The 23,734-nt window shown below is 40.5% G+C and overlaps 1 protein-coding gene across 1 annotated transcript in view; it reads right to left on the bottom strand.

Moving 5' to 3' along the window:
- pappa2 (pappalysin 2) overlaps positions 1–23,734 on the bottom strand; it is a 63,613-nt gene that overhangs the window by 924 nt on the left and 38,955 nt on the right. Inside the window, exons 11-22 of the mRNA XM_071376399.1 lie at positions 22,937–23,133; positions 21,399–21,518; positions 20,938–21,073; positions 20,365–20,539; positions 19,335–19,506; positions 18,809–18,986; positions 15,908–16,121; positions 15,000–15,168; positions 14,763–14,895; positions 14,154–14,263; positions 12,766–12,837; positions 1,524–1,622 (exon numbers count right to left, since the gene is read on the bottom strand). Of these exons, the coding sequence (XP_071232500.1) occupies positions 1,524–1,622; positions 12,766–12,837; positions 14,154–14,263; positions 14,763–14,895; positions 15,000–15,168; positions 15,908–16,121; positions 18,809–18,986; positions 19,335–19,506; positions 20,365–20,539; positions 20,938–21,073; positions 21,399–21,518; positions 22,937–23,133 (1,775 nt within the window). The remainder of the gene's footprint in view (positions 1–1,523; positions 1,623–12,765; positions 12,838–14,153; positions 14,264–14,762; positions 14,896–14,999; positions 15,169–15,907; positions 16,122–18,808; positions 18,987–19,334; positions 19,507–20,364; positions 20,540–20,937; positions 21,074–21,398; positions 21,519–22,936; positions 23,134–23,734) is intronic.

A 23,734-nucleotide genomic window follows, 5' to 3' on the forward strand; every position in this document is an offset into this window, starting at 1 on the left:
AGAGGTGAACGGATGAACACATGTTAAGAATCAACAACAGGGGTTGCCAGGTCTTGTCTAGGAAGCAAGCCATCACCACAGGTTGCAAAATAAACCCAGATGCCCTGCCTAGCAGTCTGTTGCAAGAAATGTAAACATGAGAGGCTAGCTAAATGCTGAGGCTAGCCTAGCATTGATTTCATTGATGTTTAATGGAGGTAATAGTTTTATTGAAGACTTAGCAACTGTTCCAGAAGGTTAAGAAGAGAAACACAGATCAGAGACTGCTCTCTCCCATTAAACGTGTGTTTGTTTGGCAACAAAGTGTTTCCTAAGCCCTATGTTGGTTCATTGATGGAGGCAGTGGTGAGCCAAATGATATAGTGCACTATGTAGGGAAGAGGGTGTCATTTGGGACAAAACTATACTCTGCTGCTTTTGCTTTGTTCTAACAACCTTTGGACAACAGGGGCTGGATGTTTTTCCTGCTTGCGTCAAACAAAAGCCAAATCTTGGACTGTTTTGTATGTACTTCTGAGTAGTTGCTAACCAATGTTTATCATGACTTCACAAAACTGCTTTGAAAATTGAATAAAATGGGTTTTAGATAACTCATTAATTGAATGAATGGATTGCACTGTACAAACATGTAGAGCACATCGAGGCTCATTACACGTCTCTCCTTCAACTGGAAGCGAGTGGACTGAATCATCTTCCTAGTCTACTATCCAAGTCTTCTGCTGCTAGCTTGGACCTTTGGACCCAAAACCAGACTCTACAAATCAAAGTGGCAAATCAGAGAAGTGCCTTTAAGACCAGAAGCATTTCCATGGGCTGCATAAACACCACTGCTCCACAGTTCCGCTGGACCCACAGTGGCAGGATGCTGTCGCTTACGTTTTATTTCACTTACTCAGAGCCTTATAGTTTAACTGGTGTTTTAGAGTTGCAGAAGACCACGGACACTAAGCCTTCCCCTCATAAAATACTATTTAGCTGCTGATGTATTTATGACACGCACTCCGTTGCTGTGCTTACTCATTCAAGGGGGAACCGGGAATAGCTGTGCTACCGCCATGAGTCATAGCTACAGACATGATAGAGACTAATGACCTCCAGTTAGCTGGCTGCAGCACTCCCAGGAATGAATAGGCACCATGATTATACAGTAAGCAAAATAGCAGGTATGTGGGAGAAAAACATTCCCACCGCAGTAGACTGACTCTCACATGGAAGTGAGAGTCCCTGCCCATCTTCCGAAAACATCTGAAACCCTACCTCTTCAAACAGTATCTTAAATAATCCTCCTCACCAAAAAAAACTTAACCAGCACTTGCACTTGACCTCCCTCCCCTTCTAGCTCTGATTCTACTGACAGCTACGATATTGAGGAAATTATACTTTCTAGGCCTGTGATATGTGGTTGTCCCACCTAGTTATCTTAAGATAAATGCACTAAGTGTAAGTCACTTTGGATAAGAGCATCTGCTAAATGCCTAAAATGTCAATGTAAAATTAAGTATAGAAAAAATGGGTTAATTTACCTTTCTGGTTGAGAGTGTGGATGGACAGCAGTCCCCTCCATCATACTCGCAGTAGGCCCTGTTGTTGATGGTGTCACACCAACCATCTCCCCCAAAGGGCTGGAAAAAAGGAAACTCTTATTAAAGGTAGCATCCAAAAGATGACATCATCAAAAACAAGGCAACTTCCTACTTACAGGCATCAACATCAACAGAATTCAATCAAACCCACATTGGGAAGCGCCAATAGTGGATACCATTGCCTTTTCATGTAATTAATTAACACCTAGTAAAGAGCTGATCCCTGACCTCTCAGAGCTGTGATTCAGTATTTTGCACGTGAGACAGGAATAGGGTACTGCGTTTAACCATTTTTGCAGAACTTTGGGGAGTTCTGTCTAACTCGGCAATGGCACGCAATTGTCAAATTTATGTTACATAAAAATCTTAAATGCGTCATAATGAAAGCCTTTAACGTTTTTTAACTTAACCTTAAAGTTGCTGTGCCAAAAATAAGAAAATAAGAGGTGACTGCCAAAGATACTGTTGGCTTTCCCCGGGCCGATGGAGTCATTTCAAACACTCCAGGTTGTACCTGAATCCACATCACAGTAGAATGGCAGCTGCTGGGGAGATTTCTGCAGACTTTCTCCCCTGCTCAAAGCTAGCCCCCACTCCAAAACAATTTCCCTTGCCTTTCGAAGCTGCCAAGCCGTAAATAAATCTATTTAATTGTTTTGTTTTTTACAAAATAATTTGGCCGGTAATTAAAACAGACTCTTTGGCAAAATTTGTTGATACTCCCTTTGTAAGACAAATAGGCTTTTAAACTGGCTCATGGACCATATTGGTTTCAGGTGCATTTGTAATACAATACTGTGGTCTTCATATATTTCTACTATGGTGCCTAACATAAAGCTGTTGTTTTGCAACACGTACAGTTGAAGTCGGAAGTTTACATACACCTTAGCCAAATACATTTAAACTCAGTTTTTCACAATTCCTGACATGTAATCCTAGTAAAATTTCCCTGTCTTAGGTCAGTTAAGATCACCACTTTATTTTAAGAATGTGAAATGTCAGAATAATAGTAGAAAGAATGATTTATTTCAGCTTTTATTTCTTTCATCGCATTCCCAGTGGGTCAGAAGTTTACATACACTCAATTAGTGTTTGGTAGAATTGCCTTTAAATTGTTTAACTTGGGTCAAACGTTTTGGGTAGCCTTCCACAAGCTTCCCACAATAAGTTGGGTGAATTTTGTCCCATTCCTCATGTCGATATAGGACTCATTTTACTGTGGATATAGATGCTTTTGTATCTGTTTCCTCCAGCATCTTCACAAGGGCCTTTGCTGTTGTTCTGGGATTGATTTGCACTTTTCGCATCAAAGTACATTCATCTCTAGGAGACAGAACGCGTCTCTTTCCTGAGCGGTATGACGGCTGCGTAGTCCCATGGTGTTTATACTTGCATACTATTGTTTGTATAGATGAACATTGTACCTTCAGGCGTTTGGAAATTGCCCCCAAGGATGAACCAGACTTGTGGAGGTCTACATTCTTTTTCTGAGGTCTTGGCTGATTTCTTTTCATTTTTCCATGACGTCAAGCAAAGAGGCACTGAGTTTGAAGGTAGGCCTCGAAATACATCCACAGGTACACCTCCAATTGACTCAAATTATGTCAATTAGCCTATCAGAAGGTTCTACAGCCATGACATCATTTTCTGGATTTTCCAAGCTGTTTAAAGGCACAGTCAACTTAGTTTATGTAAACTTCTGACCCACTGGAATTGTGATACAGGGGGTTATAAGTGAAATAATCTGTCTGTAAACAATTGTTGGAAAGATTACCTGTGTCATGCACAAAGTAGATGTCCTAACCGACTTGCCAAAACTATAATTTGTTAACAAGAAATGTGTGGAGTGGTTGAAAAACGAGTTTTAATGACTCCAACCTAAGTGTATGTAAACTTCCGACTTTAATTGTATGTTACATAATGTAACAACTTCTAAACATGATCTAACATCAGTACTTGACCCCTTTCAGTATAAAGCAAGACAATAAAAATACTGTAACATCAACAGTATGAACACCCATGCTTTCCATTAAAAAAAATCAAAGTTGACACTCTTGACTCGTCCAAATGCCCATTTCTATCAACAATTTCCCCACACCTTTCTTATCACCCAAATGTCCTCAATTTGGAAAGAGGCATGACTTTTCCACTTGTGAGTCATCGTGTTTTTTATTTGATAAAGGTGCCATTAATGTAATTTAAAAGGTGATAAGGGGTCATAGATAAGACTGATGGATCAGACTTCCACGGAGTGCTCCAGGAATCTGGGAAATAAGGTAGAGAGAGACCTCCCGACTTCTAACTACCCTGTGTAAACTGTCAGTAAATTGAATAGTACCGCCTCTTAGAACATACTTGGAACTCTGATGTCTGCTCTATTACGGTGTCAGTGTAATGTACCAAGTTCAAAGGTGTTTATGATGCCGTGTCTGCACCAGCAGACTTTGGAGGGGAGGCCGGCTTTTCCCCAGAACCTTGGTGTTTTCTCTTTGAAAAATCCATTGTTCTAGTACACTGTAATTCCTACAGTAAACTAGATGCCATACAGTGTGCTATCTGAGGGACAACTCATCCCTTTGATAGCTTGCTGAGCTGTTTGAGTTACAACAGCGAATAAATATCTCCAAAATCAGATAGACAACCTGGCTGTTTACTTATTTTCCTGGCTTCTGTCTAAGAGGGGTTCTTAGGGATTCTAGTCCATTGCATTTTTTAACTTGCGTCATCTAAATTGGTATTTAAAGAATCCAGAATTTACTTTAAATGAACCCCTTTGTTATTGTTATTCATACAAATATATTTCTCAAGAAACATAAACACAACACAGCTGTTTCCATTAAGACAAAAGCATTTTGAAGAAACATAAATGAACACAATGCAACTGTGTCCAGGATGACTCAGTAATTCGACAATACCAAAATAAATGTGGACTAAGTTTATCATTAGCGACACCAAGGGTGTAGATTCCTCATAAACATTATCTCTTCATGCCATGAAAACAATCTTACAACTTAAAAGCCACACATGGTTATAGATTAAACCTAAACATCCTGTTGGAGTGAAGGAAGGGGTTACGCTCGGAGAGAGAGCCGACTGACTTAGCATTAAACTAAGTGAAAGATACAACAAACTAAATAAACTCCATAGCAACAACTTTTAATGTTTTGGGAAAGGAAAGGGGATAACTAGTCAGTTGCACAACTAAATGCATTCAACAGAAATGTGTCTTCAACATTTAACCCAACCTCTCTGAATCAGAGAGGTGCGGGGGGCTGCCTTAATCGACGTCCATGTCGCCCGGGGAGCAGTTGCTGTTGGGGGTTAACTGCCTTGCTCAAGGGCCCACATTACCGCTTCCTGATTGGGACTTCCTCAGAGCTCGCTCACTAATTATGTTCTCCTCTAAATTCCTTTTCAAATGTAAAGTCATGTTTAGCGGTTCAAAACAAACCTGAAACATTAATGTGTGTCTGGCAAATGTTAAACTTGCAGGTACAGTTACTATTTAAGGTATTGTAAAATTTGACTATTTAAAGACATATTCTTGAACTTTGGTGACTACTAAATATTTTTTAAACCTCCTGCTTTGGGCTGGATGTGTGAATGTGTAGTTCATACATCTGTCATCTATGAGCAGAGTTACTATCTTACCTCAATTAGCCACAAAATCCCTTGTTTGAAAGTGATTGTTTTTCTTGAAGCTGTGCTGTGCCATTTTCCCTACATTTCCCCCCACAAGGGCCAGCCCTATAGCAATTTGAGTTCTACCAGTGAGCTTCATCCCCTCGCCATATGAATGACAGTTAGCAAGTGGTACATCATGCACCCACAGCAGAGCGAGAGAGAGCAATGACGGTGCACATATCTGCACATACTGTACAATGCCTTCGGAAAGTATTCAGATCTCTTGACTTTTTCCACATTTTGCGACGTTACAGCCTTATTCTAAAATCGGGGCGGCAGATAGCCTGGTGGTTAGAGCATTGGCCTAGTAACCGGAAGGTTGCAAGATTGAATCCCCGAGCTGACTAGGTTGAAATCTGTCGTTCTGCCCCTGAACAAGTTCTTATTTTCTGTTTCACTGTTCCTAGGCCGTCATTGAAAATAAGAATTTGTTCTTAACTAACTTGCCTAGTTAAATAATAAAATCTTCCCCATAAAAAAACTGCTCCCCATCCAACCTGACAGAGCTTGAGAGGATCTGCAGAGAAGAATAGGAGAAACTCCCCAAATACAGGTGTGCCAAGCTTGTAGTGTCGTGCCCAAAAAGACTCAGGGCTGTAATTGTTGCCAAAGGTGCTTCAACAAACTACTGAGTAAATTTTTTTTTTTACATTTATAAAAAAACGTTTTTGCTTTGTTATTATGGGGTATTGTGTGTAGATTTATGATCCCAAAAAACTATTGAATCAATTTTAGAATAAGGCTGTAACCTAACAGAACGTGGAAAAAGTCAAGGGGTCTGAATACTTTCCGAAGGCACTGTATGTGCCGTAGTATGCAATTTTCAGGTATTTCAGAACTACTGTCTAAAAAGTATACAAAAGTATAAATATGTGGGAACAGTTTATACTGGCTGTCTACATGTAGAGCACATGGGGTAGGCTAAATAGTTTGTTTTTGAAGGGCTGATTGGCTAGTCTCGACACACCCTCATTACATTATTCAGTTGTCTCTCTGCTCTCTACTGTCCATTCAGCCTTTGCTTGTTTATTTCTTGAAAGGAAAATACCATTTGAGTATTCTTCTGATCAACTGTTTTGCTATTGAGATTTATGCATTTTGTGCACCACGATTATGTTGGCCTAGATAATGAAGGTCTACTTGTGGTAAAGTCTATGATGCCTTAAAGGGATACTTCGGGAGTCAGAAGAACTCATGGATACCATTTTTATGTCTCTGCATCCAGTATGAAGGTCGTTTTGTGAGCCAATGTCAACTAGAGTTAGTGCAATGACTGGAAGTGTATTGTATCTACTGTACTAGCATGTTAGCAGTTACCATAGACTTCCAGTCATTGCGCTAACGCTAGTTAGCAATTGCGCTAATACTAGTTAGCAACTTCCTTCAAACTGCACGCAGAGACATAAAAATGGTTTCCACAAGCACTGAAGTATTCCTTTAACTGACCTCATCATCCTATTTTGAAAAGGAGCATCTGGATGAGATCTGTCAGGGAGCATTTGTAACACATGTGGAGTGGTATAATTTACAATGTTGTCATGGAGTATCTGGTTATAAGCAACTGAAGATTGAAGGAAAAAATTGTTGGCAGGTAGATTAAATATTTTAATACCATGAGACATGAACAGTTAATGTGTTCCATAGATAGTTCCAGTTTACACTAAAGTCTGGTGGATTCTGAATAAAAAGGTTCTGTATAATAATAGTGTACTATGACAGCTAATAAATTAATGGACAAATATATCAAAATAAGCCTGCCTTTGAATTTGATCCCTGAAAATAGACAAAATCTAAGGAAACGATGAGAGAGAAATGGAACACCGTCAGCCTCAGAAATTACGCTTTGTCGCCAGTGATCAGTATTTCAACAAATAAAGCCTTAACAAGGTAGAGCGAGAGAGGTTCATAGTTTGCAGTGAACCTTGCCATAGTTGGAGCACACTTGGGGCCCATTTCATTCCCCTGTAGGTGAAGGAACTGCACTAGGGTTAATTTACTGCTTAATTGAGGAATGTTTTTACTTTCAATGACTGTGATATGTGCTTGTCTTACCTACCTTAGTTGAATGCATTCTGTAAGTCACTCTGGATAAGTGTCTGCTAAGTGACCAAATTGTAAATCAAAATCTAAATGTAAATCTGATGAGTTAACCATGTTTAAACCCACAAGCTGTTCCTCTCGTGGACAATGGATTTTGACGTAAAACCACACCTTCCCTTAGAATACAGCATAAACATTCTCAGTGAACCCACAATGTTGTTTGCTATATCTGCAATTAATTGAATGTGGGTCTTGGTGGTAATATTCTCGGTTGAGGTAGGAGTATGTACAGTATGATAATATGAAGAGTCTATATATTGCCATGGTTTAATTTACTTTTTAAAGTATAACATGTTATCCCTTTTTCTGCAATAAATGTAGAGCAAGTCTGTTCAAATAATATTTTCTGAGATCAAGCTTAGGCTACTTTAAAGAAAACACCATTGTTTTGATGTTAGGGGTGATTATGATCAGGTAAGAAAATACTTTTTCAAAGCATGTATTGCTCGGGTCTCCATTTTGAAGACGAACACAATAGAGAGATAAAACAGACTGTAGCGATAGAACAGAGCAGCGTAGATTGGCAAAATATATTACATGTGCTACCTGTCCCAGACCTGCTGTTTTCAACTCTCTAGAGACAGCAGGAGCGGTAGAGATACTCTCAATGATCGGCTATGAAAAGCCAACTGACATTTACTCAACAGGTGCTGACCTGTTGCACCCTCGACAACTACTGTGATTATTATTATTTGACCATGCTGGTAATTTATGAACATTTGAACATCTTGGCCATGTCTGTTATAATCTCCACCCGGCACAGCCAGAAGAGGACTGGCCACCCCTCATAGCCTGGTTCCTCTCTAGGTTTCTTCCTAGGTTTTGGCCTTTCTAGGGAGTTTTTCCTAGCCACCGTGCTTCTACACCTGTATTGTTTGCTGTTTGGGGGTTTTAGGCTGGGTTTCTGTACAGCACTTTGGGATATCAGCTGATGTAAGAAGGGCTATATAAATACATTTGATTTGATTTGACATGTCTAATCTTTAATCATGTTGGTACAGTATAATACTGTAGCAGGCACCAGACCTGGGTTCAAATACTATTGGAAATCATTACAAATAATTGATATGTGCTTGTTTGTCATAATGGACCAATAAAGTAGTCCCAAAACTGCAAACCCCACCCATCTGGCACTCCAGGGAGGCTAGAGAAAACTCTCAACATTTTTGAACGATAGTATAGTATATGAACCCTATCTGGCAGGCACTATGCTGTATAGAACACAAGGGATAAATAGCAGACGGGAAACCCGGGTGTATTTATGTTGTTGTTGACATTTTAATATACATTTCCTGCAATTCTACACAGTTTGACCTGACTTATTATGCCTCTCTTAAGGGGTATTTTGTGGGGTATATGGATGGGTTTGAAAACACCGTACAAGTGGAAGGATAAGTGGAAGGCCCCCCAATCTCCCTCAAAAATTTAAATAAAAGATTTGCAGTTTTATAATACTATTCTACAATTTTTTGGGGAGAGAACATTTAGCCGTTTTAACGCTCATTTTTCGCTACTCTACACATTTTGTAATGAGGAAGAGAGAAAATGGTGGGGTTTTAAAGTAAGTGTCCAGTGAAAATCTAAATTTTAAAACTTCTTGTAAATAGGGGGGCGCCATTTCGACTTTGTAAAAATTCGTTCCCAAATTAAACTGCCTCGTACTCAATTCTTGCTCGTACAATATGCATATTATTATTACTATTGGATAGAAAACACTCTCTAGTTTCTAAAACCGTTTGAATTATATCTGTGAGTAAAACAGAACTCAAGTTGCAGCTAACTTCCTGTCAGGAAGTGAGAAATCTGAAATCGATGCTCTGTTCCAGGGTCAGTTTATTAAATTGCATGTGATCTATGAGTCGACATGCACTGCATACGATTTCCCCTAGATGTCAGTAAGCAAGTGAGAATTGGAATTGTGTTGCTAGGCAGATCTGAGGCCATATAAAGGCTCATGGAACCGGAGGTGCACTCTTTTCAACGTTCGTCATGGCGCAGAGGAGGACCTCAGGATGGCATTCTGAAAAGCTCTCGTTATAGGCCTTAGATATATCCGGCTCTGATTTTATTCGATATAGGTGTTAAAGACATCATAATGTAGTTATTTTAAACCGAGTTATATCAGTTTATATCAGTATATTGCGATTTTCGGATATTTCTTTGTCCTGCGTTATGGTGAGTTGGACACGTCTTCACCACATGGCTAATGTTTGCTGCTAATTCCTAAGTTGAAGACGGCAATCTACAACCGAGCAACGATGATTCTGGACAAAGGACCACTTGCACAAGATTCTGATGGAAGCTCATCAAAAAGTAAGAACTATTTATGATGTTAATTCGTTGTTCTGTTGAAAAATGTAAAACTATTATTCGGCCATTAATTTCGGTGCGGTCTCGCTTTAGCGCACGCTGTATGTCGTAGTAACGTTAATTTTAAAAATCTAACACAGTGGTTGCATTAAGAACTAATGTATCTTTCATTTGCGGTCCAACCTGTATTTTTTTGTCAAGTTTATGATTAGTTATTGATTAGATTAGGTGCCTCTCCCAAGATTTCTCCCGACATTTTGTTGGCAGCTTGGCTACTATTCTCATTGTATGACCACGATTTGTGCCGCTAAATATGCACATTTTCGAACAAACAATATATGTATTGTGTAATATGATGTTATAGGACTGTCATCTGAAGAAGTTTGAGAAGGTTAGCGAAAAAATTAATATCTTTTGCTGGTTTATTCGTTATCACTACTGTTGGCTTGAATCAATGCTGTTGTGTGGTTGGCTATTGTAGTCAGCTAATATAATGCTAAATTGTGTTTTCGCTGTAAAACACTTAAAGAATCTGAAATATTGGCTGGATTCACAAGATCTTTGTCTTTCATTTGCTGTACGCTGTGTATTTTTCATAAATGTTTTATGATGAGTATTTAGGTAATTCACGTTTGCTCTCTGTAGTTATTCTAGTTGCTTTGGTGAGAGTTGTGACGGTGGCTGCAATGTAAAACTATGATTTATACCTGAAATATGTACATTTTCCGAACAAAACATATGCTATACAATAAATATGTTATCAGACTGTCATCTGATGAAGTTGTTTCTTGGTTAGTGACTATTTATATCTTTATTTGGTCGAATTTGTGATAGCTACCTATGCAGGAAAAAAATGGTGGGAAAAAAAAGTTGTGTCTTTTGCTATGGTGGTTAGCTAATAGAAATACATATTGTGTCTTCCCTGTAAAACATTTTAAAAATCAGAAATGATGGCTGGATTCACAAGATGTGTATCTTTCATTTGGTGTCTTGGACTTGTGATTTCATGAACATTTTATTATATGATATCCCTGTGGCTTTAGGCTAGGCTATGCTAGTCAGCTTTTTTGATGGGGGGGATCCCGGATCCGGGTTTGTGACTCGTTAGAGGTTAAAAGTTAATATTCTATTAACTCATACCCAAATAATGTTGTTGACTAATCCTATACTCATATTTGTGGCCAAAGCATAAATCGGAGAAGAAAAAAAACACTTAAAAAAACAACAACTCAAACTTGTATCTCAAACAGACCGTTTCAAAAATGCTTGCTATTTCCTGATAACAGATGAGCGGTCTACTTGCATGAATATTTTTAATGACAGGTATACGCCCACACCATTCTGTTGTTGGGGTACGCCCACACCAATCCAACACAGAAAAGCTGCTTTTTAACATACTTATTTAAAACATTTTGGAAGGAAAACTATTTCACTCATATTGTAATTAATTATAGGTCATATTTAATAGAAATCTGGAAACACTGGACAGTTACTTTACAAGTCGACTTTCGGCAAAAATAACGGCTTTAAACTGTATAATTGATCAATGCACAATAATAACAGGTCATTTAATGCTTAAAAAAAAGTATATTATTGACAAGATATTTGGCTACAGGAGTGCCATTTCTTACCAATCTCTACAGCTTCCATCCAAAATGACATCAACACATACTGGAGGAGTTACTGGCTAGCTACAAGTGGCTAGCTTAGCTGATGAACTAGCTACGTCGGTCACGTCGCACATGACCAGAAAGACACATCGATGAACCATCAAACTCATACCACGTTTAGAAAGGGGAGGAGTTGGACCGTTGTTCGTGCCCAAAGTTGATTGTTAAAGCAAATTTCCTGCAATACTACACATTTTGCCATTGATTATGATGTGTTCATATGCTATGTGCTATATGGCGTGTTTTGGCTGGGGCACCCCAACCAAAACAGTTTTATTTGTTTATTTTAACCTCTCTTGGGTAGGAGGCAGTATTTTCACATCCGGATGAAAAGCGTGCCCAAAGTAAACTGCCTGTTACTCAGGCCCAGAAGCTAGGCATATAGGATATGCAAATAATTTGTAGATTTGGAAAGAAAACACTAAAGTTTCTAAAACTGTTAAAATTATGTCTGTGAGTATAACAGAACTGATATGGCAGGCAAAACCCCGAGGACAAACCATCCCAAAAAAACAAATGTTCAGCCTACAACTGTTTTTAATGGCTATGACTTTTATTATAAGGCAAAATCCTCCCAGATTGCAGTTCCCAGGGCTTCCACTAGATGTCAAAAGTCTTTAGAAAGAGTTTCATGCTGATTTTTGGAAAAATTAGCCAGAAATTGTAGTTTTTCTAGATGGCCCCCATTTTGGCTGTAGTGTTTCCAAGCGCGTGGAAGAGAGCGTGTTTTTTCTCCGGTAAAGACAATAACGATTCTCCGTCTTACATTTTATCGTTTATTTACGTATTAGGGTAGCTAAGGTTTGATTATAAACGTTGTTTGACTTGTTTGGAAAAGTTTATTAGTAACGTTTGGGATTCATTTTGTATGCATTTTGATGGAGGGAAACTGGGTGGATTATTGACTGAAGCGCGCCAGCTAAACTGAGTTTTTATGGATGTAAAGAAGGACATTATCGAACATAAGGACCATTTGTGATGTATCTGGGACCTTTTGGAGTGCCAACAGAAGAAGATCTTCAAAGGTAAGGCATTTATTATATTGTTATTTCTAACTTTCGTGGCACACCTGCCTGGTTGAAATATGTTTTTCATGCTTTGTATGCGGGGCGCTGTCCTCAGATAATCGCATGATGTGCTTTCGCCGTAAAGTCTTTTTGAAATCTGACACAGCGGCTGGATTAACAAGACGTTAAGCTTTATTTTGATGTATTATACTTGTGATTTTATGAAAGTTAAATATTTATAATTCTGTAGTTTGAATTTCGCGCTCTGCAATTTCACCGGATGTTGGCGTCCCACCTGCCCATAAGAAGTTAAAGAAATTATTAGGGGTGGGGGGGGGGGGGTAATTGAACTGTTCTGAATATTGGGGGGCACATCCCTGGTGGCAATTTTGCCTATGATAGAACACTCACCTCACATGACTGGATACATTGTAGGAGTTTGGGGTCAGGATGCCATCTCATCATTCCTGTGCAGACGATGTCCTGTAATGTAACATTGATTGAGACGTTGTAACTAGTCATCAGTATCAACATCAAGCTCTATAGATCTAAACCGATTTCAGTTAAACTAGGCTTACAGGAAATAGTATGTCTGTACACAGGACTTTCTTTTTGGTGATACAAAATGTCAATGACTACACTTGATAAAGATTTCTAACTTTAAATCCAGCTCCAACTTTACACTACTGCTCCCACCAAACCAAAAACATTTAGTCAACAAGCCCATATTTGGTGTTATGAAGTGATCTAGCCAAAATGGCACTGTCATCTTGAGTTCTCATAATGGTCTGTGGCATTTTCTTTCTACCTTAATTGGAATGACAGCGTACTAATCATATTGATTGACTGACAAAGACTGTAGGAGTAACAGGATACTCCTTTGTGTCCCAAAAGTCGTCTGGTTAAGGGATACAGTCATAATGCCTTGGATCAAGATGACATGCCAGTAATACAGCTCAAGTTATCAAAATCAGTTCCAAACTATTTGGAAGGCAGTTAAGTCTGCTGGCTCAGTGAAGGGCCACCCAATAGAGCAGGGGTTCTCAATTCTTACCCTACGAGGTCCGGAGCCTGCTGGTTTTATGTTCTACCTGATAATTAATTGTACACACCTGGTATCCCAGGTCTAAATCAGTCCCTGATTTAGAACAATGAAAAAATGCAGCAGAACAGCTTTGAGGTCCAGAGTTGAGTTTGAGGGCAATACAGGGTCAAATGATAGAGCTATTTACACTAACGTTCATGTCAAAGCGATCCTTTGAGATGATATTGGGCAGGTTGCCCTTCTTAAGAAAACAACAGTATATTTCACTCTGACACATCATTGAAATTCCTAGACATTCCGCCATGATGATTGCGTGTTCCACAGATTCTTGATGAAAGGCGCCTATTTATAATAGTATACCCCCTGATGTCACATATCACTTTTTTTGGTCCATCCGATTCTTTATACCATCATAACTTGCCATCTGTATGTCAATCTTACAGAAATCACAATAAACATTTGATCATTACAGAGTTCACAGTAAGGCTAACAGTGCCCTAACTTATTTATATTGAATAATATTAATACATAGAGTAAAATAAAGCTGCAAATATAGCTTTTTTGCAGGAAAAGCTCAATTTGAAGTATAGACAACCACATGTTTTAGTCCATTACTCATCCAAATTAATAATTTGAGCAAGCCTCAGACCTGTTTGTGAAGCTCTAAAGATACACAAGGGGGATATCAGCCAATGCTAATAACGTTCCGTAAATAACAAAGCATCACAACGTTTGCATCAGTCAAACACCTTACCTGAACCCTGCCTGGCAGCATCCAGTGCTTAACGTTGTCTGCTGTGGTGTCATTGACTAAAACCACTGGGTCATGCAGGGCCGCACTGCATGTTGGGTAGCAAACTGCACCTGCAGTGACACAAAGTAAGCTTTCCTTCTACCCTGATTTGCATCTGTTGAATTTATTCATGTGCAAATAAAAAAAGTTGAGACTAGTCATCTGTGGTTCAACAGCTTGGCAGTTCGGCTTGAAAAGTGTTTTACCACCTGCTACCTGCTATGTCTCTGTTATATTTTCCAATGCCTTCTGGGATGCTACAGAACGATTCATAATATCTAAACAATTAAGAATACTTATGTCTGGGTAAAAATATATATGTATATATATTTTTTAAGGTATAGTATTACATAATCATGAGATGTTAAAACACGTTCTGTTACATCGTAGAAGCTTCATGAACAAACAAATACCAACAGAATGGATGCAATGCATTATGTCTTTAAAATAATACTGACAGTCTATTGATTACTACAGTACAAAACACTGCTGTGCATTTCTACATTAAAGTACTACTGTAAGTGTAATGAGGAGTGTCCTCAAGCTGGAGAAGTTGAGAAGGAGACTTACCAACATTGAAACCCTCGTCACAGGCAAACTGAACCTGATTGACATCAGGCGGAGGTGGGCAGGATCCAGCTAACCTTGTACACATGGTGAACTCCTCTGTCCACCTGCCATCTTTAGTGCAGCGAATTGTGTGCTGTCAGGAGAGATAACAACTGAATGAATAAGATAGTACTTTATTAATGGGATGGGTTGATGTTCAAGCTCAGAAAGTGGACCTAGATTGCATCTTTTGTTTACGTTTTCCGAGGCGTGGGGACACAGGAGGGTACAGAGGCTGTTGTAGTGCCTGCCATTGGTGCAGGTGTACATGCCCTCAAAGACAGCAAGCAGAGATGGACAGGGAACGGGTTCACAGCCCCCCTCCTCCCACTGGCCCCCCTCTACACACTCCACCTTCAGAAACCTCCTGGGAACGCAACACATACACAACACACATGCAGACACACACACACAAAATTATGTTGTTTCAAATTTAATTTAAAACATCTCAAAAGTAATAATAAACAAGATCATTTAAAACCATTTTTATAGTGCTTTTAGCTTTTAACACGTTGCATTAATAAGGTGCTTAAGATTTTCACATATCTTAAAAGTGAGTTGAAAAACTCATAAAGAAGTCCAGGTGCAAAAATTATGTTAACATATTAGTTTGTACATGCAGTTAGTCCTGTAGAACATGCTGAGCAGTCTTAGAAGGTCCAGCTAGATTCAAGAACATTGTCTTTGACAGCCAATATTGCCCAATAGTCAAGGGATAATGCTGACTCCAACAAAGGGAGGAAATAAACTCGCACCAGCGGTTTACTAATGGGAAACCATCTCATTAGAAACACGTGAATTACATTGATAATGAGGTGAAGTTACCCAATTAATTCAACTGGAAAACAATAATGAGGCAAGTAACCATTGGTATGGAGTTTATTGGAGGTTTATGTTGCTATGCTTAGAAACCGTACACAGGTATGCAAGGTTGATGGATCTGAAAATACATTTAAATGTACGAATTGTGCTATTTAAACTCAGGATCCGTGGGGGAAATATGTGATGCATTCATTGTTCCTTGTTACATAAAATAGAAGCTATTAACACGGTTCTATAACATGTTTATGGAGCAAAAGAAAAGTGATACATAACACATTACTCACTTTCTTGGCTTTGTGTTTAGGCTGGCCGTAACATAGTAACCTGGGTTACATTTGTAACGGCATACGGTACCCACATCATGTCCTGTACCATTGCACTGGGGTACTAGGAGCTTGGCGTTAGGTACTGTAGGAGGCTCTGGGCACTCTATCTTACAGTAGGCTTCAGGGAAGGACCATAGACCATCATCTAGGCACACCAACCTATCACTGTCCCCTGCAAAACAAATAAAGGCACACAATCAATTCAAACCTCACACATAATTGTATATCATTTAATGGTAATGATGAGTAGAGGTTCGTTATTAACACTCTTAATGAATCTGACATCTGGAATCAGTCTCTTTGTTCAATTGCTAAGAGAGAAGGTGAGTTTGTGGACTATTAGTGATTTCAATATGATCAAATGTACCGTATGTGTCCATACCTGCCGGTGCGTAAAGCTCAATTATCTAAGGCCCCCATACAAATTTATGTTGGTATGTATATGTCATCATAATACTCTAAAAGTTGTGTTCATTTTATTGGTCTATAAAATGTAATGAATCTTTAACATGGTTTAAAGTTTTATAAGGTCTTTAAGCTTTGCTCTAGTGTTGCAATCATTAACAAAATCCAATACAGATGTGGGATCTTAATTTGACCTACCTTTTGCAGGATAACTTTCCTGCAGTGTAGGAAATGTAAAACTTGTAGTGTATTTGAGGTTTAAAAGGCTTCTGAATTTTGTAATTTCTACTTTGAAATTTCACACTTGATTTCACACCCCTACAAACATTTCCATTAATTATAATCCACATAATAATTCACATTTCCTGTTGCTGCAGGATTATGTCCTGCTGTAGCAAACTAACTAAAATTAAAATCCTACACCTGTACAGCTGTATAAGAAGGAACCGCTGAGTATTTAGTAATGCATGTCAATGGGTAAATACGAACTAGGATCAACATGCATGTTGGGTCAATATCGGTAATCCATCAAACAATTCAGAAAGGGCTCACTGATTGATCACAGTTTAACAAAGTACTGTCAATAACAAGCTAGGTTGTGGTATACACTGAGTATACAAAACATGAAGAACACCTACTCTTTCCATGACAGACTGATCAGGTGAATTTAGGTGAAAGCTATGATCCCTTATTGATGTCACTTGTTAAATCCACTTCAATCAGTGTAGATGACGGGGAGGAGACAGGTTAAAGAAGGACATGGATTGTGTATGTTCGCCATTCAGAGGATGCATGGGCAAGACAAAATATTTAAGTGCCTTTGAACGGGGTATGCCAGGCACACCGGTTTGTGTCAAGAACTGCAACGCTGCTGAGTTTTTCATGCTCAACAGTTTCCTGTGTGTATCAAGACTGGGCTACCACCCAAAGGTCATCCAGCCAACTTCACACTACTGTGGGAAGCATTGGAGCAAACATGGGCCAGCATGTTGGGGGGGGCAACTCAATTCTAGAGAGGTGTTCCTAATGTTTTGGGAGTTGCCATCTAGAACCTAGAAGACAGGAGTAAAACCCTGTAGTAGAACCTAGAAGACAGGAGTAAAACCCTGTAGTAGAACCTAGAAGACAGGAGTAAAACCCTGTAGTAGAACCTAGAAGACAGGAGTAAAACCCTGTAGTAGAACCTAGAAGACAGGAGTAAAACCCTGTAGTAGAACCTAGAAGACAGGAGTAAAACCCTGTAGTAGAACCTAGAAGACAGGAGTAAACCCTGTAGTAGAACCTAGAAGACAGGAGTAAAACCCTGTAGTAGAACCTAGAAGACAGGAGTAAACCCTGTAGTAGAACCTAGAAGACAGGAGTAAAACCCTGTAGTAGAACCTAGAAGACAGGAGTAAACCCTGTAGTAGAACCTAGAAGACAGGAGTAAAACCCTGTAGTAGAACCTAGAAGACAGGAGTAAACCCTGTAGTAGAACCTAGAAGACAGGAGTAAAACCCTGTAGTCGAACCTAGAAGACAGGGATAAACCCTGTAGTAGAAGCTAGAAGACAGGGGTAAACCCTGTAGTAGAACCTAGAAGACAGGGGTAAACCCTGTAGTAGAAGCTAGAAGACAGGAGTAAACCCTGTAGTAGAAGCTAGAAGACAGGGGCCCTGAGGTAAATGAAATGGCAGGCGGGCACTAAGCCAGAATGTTCTTGCCAGCATGAGTCCCACTCGGCCCTGCTGGCAACTCCAGAGATAGAAACCCTCTCTTGTTTGCCTTATTTCCTATCCCCACCTGTCAGCAACCAGCTATGGCTGCATGCTACTTTCCTATTTACACAAAGCCTAGGGCCTCTGTCCACTGGACGTCGACCAAGACCAACTGCCAAGCTGTTCAGTTCAGTCCCAGGGCTGGTTGAACAGCCTCGCCTCACAACAACCTCTAATAGGTTAGAGCAGAGAAACACAGACACACTCCTACGCCATGATGCCACATCAGGCTAGACTCCAAGCCACTCTGTGTACAACATGAGGTAATACACTCGTGGAAAAAAGGGTTCCAAAAGGGTTCTCGGCTGTCCCCATAGGAGAACCCTTTTTGGTTTCAGGTACAACCCTTTTGGGTTCCATGTAGAACCCTCTGTGGAAAGAGTGCTACATGGAACTCAGAAGGGTTTTACCTGCAGCCAAAAAGGTTATTGTTCTCCTATGGGGAAAGCCGAAGAACCATTTAAGGTTTAGATAGACTGAGGCCCCTCAGCAATGACAGCCTCATGGTCAAGTTCATCTCTCTGAGAAAATGTTAGAATGTGCCAATCATGTTGTGTAAATGAGTGAATGAATATCAACTTCCCACTTCATTAAAATAATAAATGGACCTATAATTATCTGAACCTATAAACTGTTATGAAAACAAAGCACTGTATGTAAATTTCTATCATTATAATTGTACCGTTGACCATACATACCCTGAAGCATGGCGGGGGGGTTGCAGGTGAAAGAGCACTGCTTGCCAAATGTTGTTCCCCAGGGGCAACTGAAGACAGCGAAGTAGACGTGAGACTGGTCAGGGGGCCCACAGTCAATTAGCTGACAGCTCACAACACGGTCCCATGCTCCATTTAGACACTGAAGCTCTGTTTCTTGCTTTCAATGGAAGATTAATACATTACCATTACACAGACATGATGGGATATGGCATGCTACTACAGTAATACAAATATACTGTATACTACTGCTGCTACTTGTAATAGTTCCTCTACGATCTATATTTCGACAGTCATTTGAGGCAAGTACTATTTCATGTTACTTTCAAATGCTCTCAAATTCAATGTTGATGTGTAGGGGGATAAAGTGGAGCGGTCTTATAATATACATTTTATATATGATTTCTATAATGCACAGTCTCTTAAAAATAGAGTGATTTCTGGAAGTTTTAGGGTTGTGTTTACCTGATGGGGTAAAACCTTGGTCTAATCCTAGAGTTCTGCTTACCTGAAAGGGTGGATTACCCTTGCCACTGAGCACAGCGAGGATGAAACCTGGATGACAGTGGACAGTGCAGTGAGAGGTCTCAGTCCTCTCTGTCTCGGGGCTGCAGGTGACAGAGGCATGCTCCAACTGAGGAGGACTGCATGTGTCCATCTGGCAGGGCCGCCGTGAACAGCTGGGCCACCACGATCACACACACACAGAGGGAGAGAAGAAACACAGAGGGAAAAGTATGAGCTGAGTAATGTTGATTATTTGAATCCTCAACAGATATGGTATCACATAGCACACTCTTAGTGTGTGTGTGTGTGTGTGTGTGTGTGTGTGTGTGTGTGTGTGTGTGTGTGTGTGTGTGTGTGTGTGTGTGTGTGTGTGTGTGTGTGTGTGTGTGTGTGTGTGTGTGTGTGTGTGTGTGTGTGTGTGTGTGTGTGTGTGTGTGTGTGTGTACACAATTATGATACTCAACCCTGCACCTTAGAGGCTGCTGGCCTATATACATATACATGGAATCACTGGTCACTTTAATAATGGAACACTATTCACTTTAATAATGTTTACATACTGCTTTACTCATCTCATATGTACAGTATATACTGTATTCTATTCTACTATACTTTAGTCAATGCCACTCCGACATTGCTCGTCCTAATATTTATATCATTCTTAATTCCATTCTTTTACTTTTAGATTTGTGTGTATTGTTGTGTATTGTTAGATATTACTGCACTGTTGGAGCTAGGAACACAAGCATTTCGCTACATCCGCAATAACATCAGCTACAAAATGTGTATGTGACCAATAACATTTGATTTGATTTGTTGCACGTTTTGTTGCGTGTATGTGTTTGTGTGTGGTGCATGTGTGTGTGTGTGTGCTATTATATGTGTTGGTATGTGTGTGTGTATGTATACCTGACTGAGAGTGTGTGTGTACACATATGTGCTTGTACATGTATGTATGTCCATGCATGCATGTGCATGTATGTGTGTGTGTGTGCATGTGGAAGCCCTATGAGACCCCACCCTCAGCGCACCCAGTGAGGGCAAATGCGCTGAAGTGACACGACGTGCGCAGAGCGACTCCCGTCACGGCAACGAAGGGCGAGGAGAAGTTGAGGATGACAGCGGTGGTCAGGAAGAAGGGTTGACTCAGGTTGTGTGTCACGTTCACCACTAGAGGATTCTGCTGGCACGACAGCTCAAAGGAACCTGAGGACAGACACAGTCCCTTTTTCAATGAATCTTTCCTCAATTCCTCATCTTCTTCTGAAAACATATTGGACAAGAAGGTCCAAGGGGAGGGACCTTGGACCTTATCCTCAACTACAGTTGAGAAGGAGCCAAGGAGATGGGATGCGAGGTAGAGCACCAGACAGGAATAACACATGGATGCTTACTCAGTACACTTTTTAAATATCATAAGGTCATCACTGTAACCAGCCATCATGACTTGAGATGTCCCTAGCCATAACCCTAACCCTACATGCTGCATATGTGAAGACATCTTGAGGCATCTTTGAATGTTAATTCAAACAGTCAGTCAGCTATTTTGTCTGTCAAAACGAACAGGCAAACATCCTTTGAGGGTCAGTAGTTCAAGTTCATACCCAGGGAGTGGTCTCTGCCACCAGTATCACACAGTTGGATGGTGACTGTTTTCCTGCACTGCTCTCCAGGCCAGGCTCCGTCCGAGGCCAGATAGATGATGACAGACGCGGCGACTCCAGGTTGCGTAAATCCCACCTGGGCAAACAATTAGAGTTATTATGACAACAACCAAATGAGTTCAACTATTCAATAATCGGTTCCTAAATGTCCCCCACTTCAATGGTAATTAGATTGCATGGTAATGAAAGTATGACAACAGAAACAGGACAATACTGTGACAAACGTGGCATGACAAATTGGGAGAAAGTACAAAGATGTGCCGTGAAACATAACAAATGACCGTTGGAACGTTACTTTAGAGAGGGTTGTAAATAGTTTATCAAAAGTTTGTCAAAAGTAGTGCACTATAAAGGGAAAAAGGTGCCCCAAGTATCCTCTGTGGTGGACTGGAGTACTCAACCTTTAGCCATACTGTATCTTCCTCATCGTAGTAGGTCTGAGTGTACGACTGGGCCGTGCATGGAACCCATATGTCATGTGACGGCTTCTCATTCATCTCCAGGTACTGGGGCTTGCACAACTTTAATACAAGGGGAATCATACAGTAATTATTGAAAACCTTCGGTCACACTTCATTTGGATAGTCCCATGATATACAGATGGTTATACTATCAAAAAACTATCTGTTCATAAGCAAATGCTTGCTAAGGTTACGGTTACGGTTAGGTTTAGGATAAGGGTAAGGGTTAGGGTTGGGGCTAGGGTAAGGGTTAAGGTTAGGTTTAGAATAAGGGTAAGGGTTAGGGTTGGGGCTAGGGTAAGGGTTAAGTTTAGGTTTAGAATAAGGGTAAGGGTTAGGGTTGGGGCTAGGGTAAGGGTTAAGTTTAGGTTTAGAATAAGGGTAAGGGTTAGGGTTGGGGCTAGGGTAAGGGTTAAGGTTAGGTTTAGAATAAGGGTAAGGGTTAGGGTTGGGGCTAGGGTAAGGGTTAAGTTTAGGTTTAGAATAAGGGTAAGGGTTAGGGTTGGGGCTAGGGTAAGGGTTAAGTTTAGGTTTAGAATAAGGGTAAGGGTTAGGGTTGGGGCTAGGGTAAGGGTTAAGTTTAGGTTTAGAATAAGGGTAAAGGTTAGGGTTGGGGCTAGGGTAAGGGTTAAGGTTAGGGTTGGGGCTAGGGTAAGGGTTAAGGTTAGGTTTAGAATAAGGGTAAGGGTTAGGGTTGGGGCTAGGGTAAGGGTTAAGTTTAGGTTTAGAATAAGGGTAAGGGTTAGGGTTGGGGCTAGGGTAAGGGTTAAGTTTAGGTTTAGAATAAGGGTAAGGGTTAGGGTTGGGGCTAGGGTAAGGGTTAAGTTTAGGTTTAGAATAAGGGTAAAGGTTAGGGTTGGGGCTAGGGTAAGGGTTAAGGTTAGGTTTAGAATAAGGGTAAAGGTTAGGGTTGGGGCTAGGGTAAGGGTTAAGGTTAGGGTTAGGGTTAGTGGACATGTTGTTGACACCGGGGAGTCCCATAGGGCGGCGCACAATTGGCCCGGCGTTGTCCGGGTTAGGGGAGGGTTTGGCCGGGGGGGATTTACTTGGCTCTAGCGACTCCTGCACCTGCAAGCTGACTCGGCTGTCGGTATTTCCTCCGACACAATGGTGCAGTTGGCTTCCGGGTTAGGCGAGCAGGTGTTAAGAAGCGCAACTTGGTGGGTCATGTTTCGGAGGACGCATGACTCGATCTTCGCCTCCTGAGCCCATTGGGGAGTTGCAGTGATGAGACAAGATCGTAATTGGATCACAATTGGATATCACGAAATTGAGGAGAAAAATGGGGTAAAATAAAATAATATATATATATATATTGACAGTTATTGAACATCTACAAACCATCTACAAACCATCTACTTGGGACTATCCAAATCAAGTGTTACCAAACATTCAAAACACTCAGTACTGTCACATTTACAGAAAGATAACATCTGTATCCAGGAGGTGGGGGACAGGGCAGAGGAAGGCACTGCTACCTTGCTAAGCGAGGGCTCTCCGGTGGCTGCCAGGGCAGGGCAGCTGCTTTGGTCCTGATGGGAGGCTGCTGCGGTGGAGGCCCACTGATCACTGTACCCATGAGGGGTCAAGTAACCACAGTCCTGTATGCTGGAGCCCCTCTCAAACTCCTCACACACACCATCACCCTCAAAGACGTAGCACAGGCTGGGTTCACCTAGGGGAAACAATGGGAAAGCTATGTGGTGAACATCTTGCGTCCCAAATGGCAAACTATTCCCTTCATAGTGCACTACTTTTTAAACAGGACTCAGAGGGCTTTGGTCAAACGTAGTGTACTATATACAGAATAGGGTGCCATTTGGGACTCAGCCAAAGGAACAGTCTGCTGGGGAGATTGCATTGTATTACAATAAGTAGATGCTGTCATCAGAAAACATCCCCGGAAAGATGTAGTTCAATAAAGAGGTGTGACAATGGTTCAGACAGAGAATAAAACAGGCAAAGCATTATGTAATACACCAAACATTTATAATGTGTGAACTTTAACATCAGAGGCTGGATTTGGCCCTGTTAGTTACATACAGCTGCATGGGTAGGAGAGTTTAGTCACTGACAAGGTGTTGAATTGGCATAAATAATCCAAGGAACTATGTCTCAAAAAGAAACAGTCTAGACAATATGGAATCAAACCACATTATCATCATAGCAGGTTGTTTGGATATTGTGCACTGACCATAATATACAGTACAAAAGACAACAACCCCTGTGACAATGATAAATGTGTTTTTACTTCAGTTGTTTGTCAAAGCAATATC

Source organism: Salvelinus alpinus, chromosome 30 (genome assembly GCF_045679555.1).
Source record: "Salvelinus alpinus chromosome 30, SLU_Salpinus.1, whole genome shotgun sequence".
Lineage (NCBI taxonomy): Eukaryota > Metazoa > Chordata > Actinopteri > Salmoniformes > Salmonidae > Salvelinus > Salvelinus alpinus.